The sequence below is a fragment of the Pteronotus mesoamericanus genome, unplaced genomic scaffold, assembly GCF_021234165.1.
Source record: "Pteronotus mesoamericanus isolate MK-2021 breed Mesoamerican mustached bat unplaced genomic scaffold, CSHL_Meso_final scaffold_651, whole genome shotgun sequence".
Taxonomy (NCBI): Eukaryota; Metazoa; Chordata; class Mammalia; order Chiroptera; family Mormoopidae; genus Pteronotus; species Pteronotus mesoamericanus.
The window spans coordinates 34,704,801-34,716,375 of NW_026555325.1; the positions used below are offsets into that span (position 1 = coordinate 34,704,801).

The 11,575-nt window shown below is 35.0% G+C and overlaps 1 protein-coding gene across 4 annotated transcripts in view; it reads left to right on the forward strand.

The window, feature by feature from the left end:
• Window positions 1-11,575, forward strand: part of SCRN3 (secernin 3) — a 30,817-nt gene extending 19,242 nt beyond the window's left edge. For all 4 annotated transcript variants that reach the window (XM_054562367.1, XM_054562368.1, XM_054562369.1 and 1 more), the window contains 3 exons: window positions 4,423-4,585; window positions 5,536-5,710; window positions 8,470-11,575. In XM_054562367.1, the coding sequence (XP_054418342.1) occupies window positions 4,423-4,585; window positions 5,536-5,710; window positions 8,470-8,640 (509 nt within the window). In that variant the 3' untranslated portion in view covers window positions 8,641-11,575. The remainder of the gene's footprint in view (window positions 1-4,422; window positions 4,586-5,535; window positions 5,711-8,469) is intronic.

An 11,575-nucleotide genomic window follows, 5' to 3' on the forward strand; every position in this document is an offset into this window, starting at 1 on the left:
TTTGCCAGTGATCTCAGCATCACTTATTAAATGAATGATCTTTTCTCTACTGATATGAAATGCCATCCAGCTTTATCAAATATAAATACCTAAGTACACCCACATGCAAATTAGATTACTGTGTTTTGTCCATTTTGTTTAGAACAGTATAAGTGTTCAAAGTAAGTGCTCAATGCTTGTTTTATGTGCCAAAGAATATGAGTGAATTTACAATACTGTTTTCTTTAATATGGCGAAACAGGTATCTCCTGTTACAGGTCTTTTTGGGGGAGGGGGTTCTTCACAATTTTCCTGGCAATCCTTGAATGTTCGTTTTTTCAGATGAATTTTACAATAACTTCTTAAACTCTTCCTACCCCCCAAATCTTTTTGAAATTTGATTGGAATTGAATTAAAACTGTAAATTATTTTAGGGGAGAGTTGACATCTAATGATACTGCCTTCTTATTCGAGAACAAGATATAGTGGTTCATTTATTTACAATTTCCTTTGTGCTCCTAAGTAGGCTTTATATAGTTTTATTTATTTAGGTTTACTGTATTGACTTTTATTTTTCATTAAAGAAATCTTTTGTGAGAACTTACTCTGTGCTAGGCATGGGGTCACATAGCAGCAGACATGTTTGATATGGTCTGTGGCCTTTTGGAACATAGTGACTAGTAGAGGGGAGAACACAGGCATGTAACAAATGGAATTGTTTGTCATTTAGTTGCTTCTAATTTTTGCTACTGTAAATCATGTTGCAGTGAACATTTTTGTTCATTAAGTTTTGTCTGCATTTCAATATCTCTACTAACACTCTCTCTCTTTCTCATCTACAGACCTTAAATAAATTGTTGCTAATGAGGACTTTTTTTCAAAATTTCAAATTGTTTTAATTATTATTTTGTGTGTAGATCTTGTATTCTGTGACCTTGCTAAATTAACTTACTTCTGGAAGTTTTTGTTTTTTGCAGATTCCTTGAGATCTTCTAAGTAGGCAATCATGTCATCTGCAAATAGACAGTTTTAGTTATTCCTTTCTAGTCTGTGTTTTTTTTCTTGCCTTATTGTGCTAGCTAGGACTTCTAATAATAAATAAGAACAGTGAGATGAGGTATCCTTGCCGTGCTCTGAGTCTTAGGGGAAAGCATTTAGTCTTTTTCTATTAAGTATAGTGTTAGCTGCAGCTTTCTGTAGATGCATGTTACCAACTTTATTTAGTTGAAGAAGTTTCCCTCTATTCCTTGTTTGCTGAGAGTTTTTATCATAAATAGATGTTGAAGTTTGTCTAGTGTTGATTTGTTGTCGTCAATTAAAATGATTTTTTCTCCTTTAGCCTACTAATGTGTGAAATTACATTGATCTTTAATATTGAACCAACCTTGCAATCTTGGAATAAACCCAGTTTAATTATGGTATATAATTTTTTTATATATTGCTGGGTCATATTAATAATATTTTGTTGGGTTTTTTGCCTCTATATTCACGAGAGATGTAGGTCTATTGTATTCTTTATTTTGTTTGTATTGTCTTTGGCTTTGGTATCAGAATAATATTTACTTTGTGAAATGAGTCAGAAACTGTCCCCTTCTGTTTTACTTTCTGGAAGAGATTTGTGAACTGGAGTTATTATTCCTTAGGTGTTTGATAGATTTCTGCAGTGAAACCATCTGGGCCTGCAGATTTCTTTCCTGGGAGTTTTATTTCTTTTTTATTTTCATTTTTAAAATATATTTTATTGATTATGCTATTTTAACTCTCAATTCTTACCCTTCCCCCCTCTGCCCAGTACTCCCCTTCCTTCCAGTAATCTGCCCGTTAATTGGCTGTGCATATAAGTTCCTTGGCTTCTCCATTTCCTATGCTATTCATAACATCCCCCTGTCTATTTTGTACTTACCAATTATGCTTCTTAATCCCTGTACCATTTTCCCCTTTCCCCCTCCCAGCTGATAACCCTCCAGCTGAACTCCATATCCAAGATTCTGTTCCTGCTCAGGTTGTTTGCTTAGTTTGGGTTTTTTTTTATGTTTTGGGGTGTGTTTTTTTAGATTCAGTTGTTGATAGTTGTGAATTTGTTGCCATTTTACTGTTCATAGTTTTGATCTTCTTCTTTTTCTTAAATAAGTCCCTTTAACATTTCATGTAATAATGGTTTGGTGATGATGTACTCCTTTAGCTTTACCTTGTCTGGGAAGCACTTTATCCATCCTTCCATTCTAAATGATAGCTTTGCTGGAAAGAATAATCTTGGTTGTAGGTCCTTGCTTTTCACCACTTTGAATACTTCTTGTCAGCCCCTTCTTGCCTGCAAGGTTTCTTTTGAGAAATCAGCTGATAGTCTTATGGGAAATCCTTTGAAGGTAACTCCTTTTCTCTTGCTGCTTTTAACATTCTCTCCTTATCTTTAGTCTTGGGTAATGTAATTATGATGTTCCTTGGTGTGTGCTTCCTTGGGTCCAGCTTCTTTGGGACTCTCTGAGCTTCCTGGATCTCCTGGAAGTCTATTTCCTTGGCCAGATTGAGGAAGTTCTCCATTATTTTTTCAAATAAGTTTTCAATTTCTTGCTCTTCCTCTTCTCCTTCTGACACGCCTATGATTCAGATGTTGAAACGTTTAAAGTTGTCCCAGAGGTCCCTAAGCCTCTCCTCATTTTTTTGAATTCTTGTTTCTTCATTCTGTTCATATTGAATGTTTATCTCTTTCCTCTGCTCCCAATCATTGATTCGAGTCCTGGTTTTTTTCTCTTTACTTTTGGCTCCCTATATATTTTTCTTTATTTCACCTTCTGTAGTCTTAATTTTTTCCTCTATTTTGTGACCATACTCAACCAACTCTGTGAGCATCCTGATTGCCAATGTTTTGAACTCTGCATCTGATAGGTTGGCTATCTCTTCATCGCTTAGTTGTTTTTTTGTTTGTTTGTTTATTTGTTTCATTTTAAAGACTTCATCCTTTTCCTCCAGCATTTACCATGAAATTTTGACTCTCATTTTAAATATGTTGCTTTAAGTGGCTATTTTCTGGTACCAGTTTTTTTCTGTTAATGGGAATTTGTTGTATTTACTCAAAGGAAAGCTTTTAAACCTATTCTGAAACTCTTGAGGAAAGATTTTTTTTGAACTGTTAACTGTGGTTACCTCAGTTGAAATTTGAATCAGGGGACTTTCACTCTTTATATTCACAAATCTACAAATCTGTGCCTATGTTTTATCAGTATCTGTCTTGCTTATTTTTCTCTTCATTGCCTAGAACAATTTCTGGCATTAAAAAGGATTCAATAAATATTTGTCAAAATAATGAAAAGTAAACAGAAAAATCCCATTCCTGTATTTAGAGACTTTATAATCTAATGGCAGAGCTAGGACCAATATAGACAAGAGATCAGGAATGCCTATAGATGGAGAGGAAAAGGTTATTTAAGGTAAGTTTAGTAGTAAGTTTACATCTGAAGGGGTTTTAATTTGATTCAGGAGGAATTGAAAGTCATAAATTTTAGAGAATTTAATTATGACATGTGAGAAGTTTTGGCCATGTTTGGAGGACTGCATTGTGTAGGATTAAGATTATTGATCTTATCATGATGTAGTTAGATCCCAAACTATATCACAGACCTGTCTGAAGGCTTGATAGACTTTCAGAAGTTTTTGGTAGAAATGCCATCCAAATGTGGAATTGTGAGGCTCTCTGTAACCGTGGACATATTATGTTGGCTAAAGAAATAAAATTTAAAATATTTTTCTTAGAAAAATCTCCTTAAGGGTCAAACTTTACTTATGAAATCAGAAAGCAGAATATAAGACCATTTGTTTTTTATCATACACGATGGACATGCAAACTTTTATAGTCTAGCATAATTATGCACATACAGATTCCATTAACCAATAATGTCTTTCACATGTCGCCATTCCTACTCAGACTACAATTCACACTTTTGAATAAAAGTATTAATTTCAGGCACAGAATTATTACAGGAAAAAAATAATTTGTTATTTTATAAAGAACATCTTGAATAATAGTATTGGAAACTAAGGACAATATTCTCTCAATAGTTGTTTCCTAGAATGAATAAACTCATAATATTGATATCATCAGTTCATTGCTAACTAAATACACCTTAAAATTTTTTGTAAGGGCAGTGAGATTGAATGTAATTTTGCATTATTGATTCCTTCTTCTTAGGAAGTTACATAGATTTTTACTTGCTCTAATGGTTTTGAGACTGTATATTTCATATTTAAAAAAGTACTTTTCTTGCAATAGTGGAATATTCTAATCTAACAGTTACGATGTAAGGTTTGTTTATAATCAGTCTCTTAATTTATACCTAGACCAATATTTCACGTTATATATTATCAGTAGAGAAAGCAGTTCATATCTGCAGGATACTAACTTGCAAATTTATGCATATTTGATGGTTTTAAAAATTATTTCTTTAGGAAACATAACTTTTGAAACAATGATGGAAATTCTCCGAGATAAACCAAGTGGCATTAACATGGAAGGAGATTTCCTGACCACTGCAAGCATGGTTTCTATTTTACCTCAAGACTCCAACCTTCCTTGCATTCACTTCTTTACTGGGACTCCTGATCCTGAGAGGTAAAGTCACAAAATACTATAAACCAGCAAGGAGTCGGGGGTAGGGTTGAGACTTTAGTCTGTTGATTGTGTCAGGTTAACTTTTTGTTACACAAATCAAAAATAATTTTTGGATGCATTTTCTGTTCAGGTTTTAGTCTCCCATTTCCATATATGCATAATTGCCATAACTGTTCTTATTTTTGCTGGAAGAAATGTTAATAGTTTCTTGTATGCAGTCATCCCTACAGCGTCCTTTCCTAAGTATATTCAACACTGTCAAGAAAAGAAAGTAGATTTTCTTATGCAGATTTCAGTATTATATTAGATGATTAACCAGAGTTAATAAAAAGAGTAAATGATCTAATGTGCCTGATTTAGATGGTTGCTTATGCACTCATATCTAGAAAATATTTTAAAGCTTAAAAATATCAATAGTTCAAGTTTGGTGAGACTATCTTAAGTTATTAGTATCTCTCACAAAACTTAATGCCCATTACATTTAGAAATGATCTTATATTCACTATCTTTCAGTGTTATAGGCTTTCATATTATTAAAGGTATTTTCAAGAAAATGGAATGAACCCCATGAACCCCTTATAAATAGTGCTGCTGATGTTCATCCAAAATCTTAATCCTCAATCCGTAACATTGAGAATTGTTATTACCCTCCAATTATGGCGTTTGCAGCAGAAAATGGTGAACTATAATTTCACTGGACACTGTTTATATGCCAAGCCCTTTGTTAGGTTTATGGAAATACAAGACTAAATAAAGCGTGGTTTCCTGCCCCAGAGGAGATTCCAGTGTACCAGGAAGATAGGCATGGCTACAACTAGTAGACAGAAACACGTTAGTATGTAACAAATTAGTAGAAATTTCTAACTAGAGGGACCCTTACAAGATTTAGAATAATGTTGAATATTTTTATATCCTCACATGACAATTTAATAAAAGACTATTTTTCCTAGATCGGTTTTTAAGCCTTTCATATTTGTGCCAAACATTTCACAACTGTTGGACACCAGTTCACCAACAATTGAAGATCCAGTTAAAAAGAAGCCACAATTTAAGATCAAGCCTGACAGAAGACACCCACTTTACCAAGAGCATCAACAGGCATTGAAAGTAATAGATAATAAAGAGGTATGATTATATCATATCGTATGTTTTATCATTAGAATAGTTTAAAATGTGAGTCAATCCATATTTTGAATTTTAGCTTTCTTTCCCTCCATATACAAATAGGTTTAAAAATAGTTTAGATGTTTAGACTGTGGTAGAGCTCTATTATTTGTTATCTTGGGTAAAAAATGGTTAAGAATATGTTGTGAATCTTCTAGAGGGATATTGTATATTAAACATAATATCAATAGTTACTTGTTATTGAGCACTTAGTATACACCAAGCACCATAGTACTATTATATGGAATATTTCATTTAACCTTCACAGCCTCGTTATGAGGTAGGTACTACTATTATCTCCATTTTACTGATAAGGAATCTGAGACTTGGAGAGTTTAAGTAGCTTGCTTAGTATATGTCTCACACCAAAAATTACAATGCCACTGGAGGGCAGTTAACCTGGTCTCTTACATAATGTTTGTAAGCATACAGCCTCAGCTTAATTTTAATTGAAAGTGCTTTAAGACTTCATCTACTTAATGTAATAATGAGTTGGAGTTTAAAAAAAGATAAATGCTTATCATTTTAAAATATAAGCATTATAGAAGATTAACATATCATTCAGAATCTTATCTCCAGAAATAAGGAGATATATTTGTGGGAGGCAGGTAGATGGATAGACCAATAATTTTATACTATCCACACCTCTTCTGCCCTCTTCCCTCTCTTCCCCAGAGATAAAAAATAGATTAGAAGGAAATTGGAAGGGCTACCTACAGGCTTTTAACAAAACCGTCTTCTGCTTCCCTGCAATGAAGGAAAAGATTGGCCATTTCATATTTTTCTCACCTGTTTTTACCAACTCCTCATTTTTATTGCCAGTAATTTCTTTTACTTCGTCATGGCATATGCGTTTACATTCTATCTATATTAAATGAATTACATGATTTTTCCTCTGGGTGATTGTTTATTCTGTCTGCACTGTGTTTGCGTAATTGGCATGCCTTCCCCGACCTCATTCTTGCTTGTGCGTAAAGCAGACAGCTCTGTCCAGACCCCCTATTTGCTATAAATTCTTGCTTTATCTGAGCCCAGTATGTTTTCACTCCTGACCTACAGTGTAAACACTCGGTAGCCTGGTGGCATGGAGTGAGCGGCAGGTGTTTTGTTTCAAGAGTCCACTGTGTGCTGACAAGGGCCCAGGCTTTTGGGCCAGAGAGGTGTCATCCACTCCTTGGGCTTGGCTTATCCTCCATCCTCAGCACAGGGCGATGACATAGGATGAGCTCTCTGGTTTTTCTTGCCTTTGCTCCAGTTCCTCAGTGATGTGTTTCTAGAGCGTCTGCTCTGGAGGGAATTTTCCCTCACTCCTCCTCCCTGAACAGCCACTCCACTGCCCATATTGCTTATGATAGTTCTTTAGAGTTGTCAGCTTCCTTTCCCCCTCAGTACTGCTTCTGGAGGTGAGTTTTGTAGACTTATTAAATGTTTGTTAAACTAAATTGCTGATTAGCTTTTTTCTAAGTAATACTGAAATAAAAATTTAAGAGCTGTTACTATTTTAGGCTTTATTTAATGGGCATGAAATATTGATTGACAACATATAGTAGGACAATAGAATTTGAGGGTAGTAGTGACAAAAAGCTGGGTTCTAGTCCTGGTTCTGCAAATAACTACTTTTGTGTTGTAGGGACAGTCGATCCTACTTGCAGTTTTAATTTACATCTCGATTACTAATGAGATTGAAAAATTTCTCATACGTATATTGGCCATTAGTATTTCCTCTTTAAGACTTGCCTATTCTTTTCGTTAGCCTATTTTTTAATCGATTATTAGCTGTTTTTGTCTTTTGCCTCTAAGAGACCAACTGTGTGAATAGTCTTTGTTATATTTTCAAATTTTTAGTATCAGTTTGTTGTTTGACTTGTCAGACAAAAAATTTTAATTTAGTCAATTACACTTGTTAGTCTTTTCCCTTAAAGCATCTTGATATCATGCTTCAGAAGGCCTGCCTCACTTTAAAATCACTATAACTTTTGCATTTTCTTATATATGTGTTTGAAAAAAATACTTAGTTCTTTAATTCATCTGGAACTTATTTTTGTGTATGCTGTGAAGTAGGGATTCTAACTTTGTTATCCAGAGAGGTGAATAATGATTCTAATGCCGTTATAGGCAAAATGTATTTTTTTCTTCACTGACATGAAATGCAATTTCTTTAGGAAAAGAATGCATACAATTTCATATTGAAGTCCATGTTAAGGTTAAGGACCTTTGTTTTGTGGAGTTCTGCCCCATAATGGTTCAAATTTTAAAAATTATGCTCACTTTCTAGTAACTTTCTTATCTTTTAGTTACTCCTTTCCTTGAACATTACTGTTCTATTTCCTTTGTTTAATTTGATAATATGTTTTTTAAATATAGAAGATCCAATGTCATAAAAATATCTCAGCCTCAATTTTTCAACAGCATTTTCATGTATAATTAATATCAGATTTTCAACTGCCCTGTTATTTGTCTTTTAGATTTCTTACTCATAGGCTAATCCTATATAACTATTCTACTAAAAACAACTAGTAATTCGGGATTAATACATTAACTCAATCCAGAGCAATGATTTTTTTCCAGAAGAATTTTAGTCCTTCTGTATCTAAAGAATAGGAGGAAGGGAACCAAATCAGAAGTCGAAAATAGAATGAAGAATATTTGTCTATAGAATTTGGTTGGAATTTGGCTGCACTTGTGTGTGTGTTTATTTATTTTTATTTTTAATTGTTCAGGAAAAAGCCAAAACAATGTTGGACAACATGAAGAAACTGGAAAAACAACTATTCAAAGAGATGGAATCAATCCTTCAAAACAGGCATCTTGATGTGGATAAAATTGTTAATCTTTTTCCTCAGTGTGCAAAAGATGAAATTCAGATTTATAAGTCAAATATTAGTTTTTAATGATCACATTGATTCTGGCTCTGAGGAAGGTCAGCAATCTTCCTCAAAGCCAGAAACAATCACGTTGGTAAATGATATATACCTAGTGTGAACAAATATGATTATTATGTAATAGCATTCAAGTGATAGCTTGATTATTAAAACTGCATATAATTGCTGAAACACTGAGAAAGAAAATAACATTGGAATTAGACACATACATCATGGGATAGCCAATTATTACATCAGGTACTGGCCTGTGTTATTTTTATTTGTAGCTACAGTAACTTTTTATAAATCACACATTCAATTCTGCATAAAGCATGAAACATTAAAACAATGCATGGATTTATGTTTATTAAAATTGTGCATTGTCCTCTCAATTATGAGAAGGATTTTTCTGTAGTAATGAAAAATATTGTCTCATGTAGTGAGTTGTTTTTTCTTTTTTTATGCTTTGGGCAAATATTAACCAGTTCTAACAGAGTGTTCCAGTTTACACATTAAATCTTATTGCAGTGTGTTAATTCTGTAAATGTGCTTTTATTAAACTCAGACATGCTCTTTCTCAAGACTTGGATGACCAGTGAACTTTTAGGTCTAATTATGTAGCTTCTGTTCTTTTTTGGCCATACTCTTTAGTAGGCTTTTATGTTAATATTTTTAGAAGAGCTTGTCTGAGAGATTAGGAAATAGGATAGGGAACCAAGACCTTAGGAGATACTGTTTCTGTCTTGAATTTCTCTCATCTTTTACTTCTGTTCATGCAATGAAAACAGAAACAGGAAGGAAATAGTAACAATTAAATAGAACTATTAGTGTATTATGAACATTAAGAACATTTTAATATATAATGTATTGTGAACATTATAAATGAATAATATCTACCCAAAGCTTACAAAACTTTGTTAAATTACATAGAGATTACCAAGTAATACTCAAAGTTGCAGATATAAACAAAAGAAAAATCCAACTTAACACTATATACAATATTTATTGGTTTCCAGAAATGTCCATTTTACATATTTGATCACATCATCACATTTGTTAATTACCACCATTGCAACTCAGATTATTACTAAGGTAGTGGATCATTATATTTAAAGAGTGCCTAGGAAACTGTTTTTAAAAGTTCTCTCATAGACAGAACTTTTGGCCAAGATGGAGGCATAGGGAGATGCACGTTGCCTCCTTGCACAACCAAAAGAACAACAAATTTAGAGACAGAAAATAACCAAAACTGCCAGAAAATCAAACTATGGAAGTCTGACAACCAAAGAATTAAAGAAGAAACATTCATCCAGACCAGTAGGAGGGGTGGAGATGGGCAGCCAGGGTGGAGAGGACATGCAGCAAGGGTGGCTGGAGGACCAGGCAGTCCCACATTTGCATGCGGACAAACTGGGAGGAATGGGGGGGGGGGAGCAAGACAGATGGCACAAGCCAGGGTTCTAGTGTGGGAAAAGAAAGCCTCAAAACCTCTGGCTATAAAAACATGTAGGGGTTGCAGTGGTGGGAGAAACTCCTAGCCTCACAGGGGAGTTCATTGGAGAGGCCACAGGGTCCTAGAATGTACACAAACCCACCCACCCACGAGTCAACACCAGAAGGGCCTAATCTGCTTGTGGGTAATGGTAGAAGTGACTGAAAGCTGGCTGAGAGCTGAGGGAGCAGCACTGTTCCCTCTTGGACTACATACAGCATCACAACACAGTGGCCTGCGTTGCCCCACCCTGGCAAATACCTAAGCCTCTGCCCCTTCCAATGTAAGAGGCGTGCTGAGACAAAAAAAATATGGCCCAAATGAAAGAACAGATCAAAGCTCCCAAATGAAACAGATCAAAAACAGAACTAAGCAATGAACAGATAGCCAAACTCAGATGGACAGTTCAAAACACTGATAATCAGGATGCTCACAGAATTGGTTGAGTATGGTTACAAAATGGAAGAAAAAGTGAAGGCTATGCAAAGCGAAATAAAGAAAAGAATACAGGGAACCAAGAGTAGAGGGAAGGAAACCAGGACTCAGATCAACAATTGGGAGCAAAAGGAAGAGAGAAACATTCATCCAGACAGAATGAAGAAAGGAGGATTAAAAAAAGTGAAGAGAGGCTTAGGAACCTTTGGGACAACTTTAAACATTCCAACACCCGAATCACAGGGGTGCCAGAAGGAGAAGAGGAACAGCAAGAATTTGAAAATCTATTTGAAAAAAATAATGAAGGAGAACTTCCCCAATCTGGCCAAGGAAATAGACTTCCAGGAGATCCAGGAAGCTCAGAGAGTCCCAAAGAAGTTGGACCCAAGGAAGCACACACCAAGGCACATCGTAATTACATTACCCAAGATTAAAGGGGAGGAGGAAATCGAAAGCAGCAAGAAAAAATGAGACAGTTACCTACAAAGGAGTCCCATAAGCCTATCAGCTGATTTCTCAAAAGAAACCTTGAAGGCAAGAAGGGGCTGGAAAGAAGTATTCAAAGTCATGAAAGGCAAGGACCTACACCCAAGATTACTCTATCCAGAAAAATTGTCATTTAGAATGGAAGGGCAGGTAAAGTGCTTCCCAGATAAGGTCAAGTTAAAGGAGTTCATCATCACCAACCCCATATTATATGAAATGTTAAAGGGACATTAAGAAAAAGATGAAGATCAAAATCTATGAACAGTAAAATGACAACATACAACTATCAACAACTGAAGCTAAAAAAAAAACAACTAAGCAAAGAACTAGAACAGGAACAGAATCACAGAAATAGAGATCAGAGGGGAGGGGTGGGGGAGAATGGGGGAAAAGGTACAGGGAAGAAGCATAAATAGTAGGTACAAAACAGACAGACGGAGGTTAAGAATAGTATAAGAAATGGAGAAGCCAAAGAACTTATATGTATGACCCTAAGGGGGGTGGGAATGCTGGTGGGGGGAGGGTGCAGGGCAGAGGGGAATAAAGGGAGAA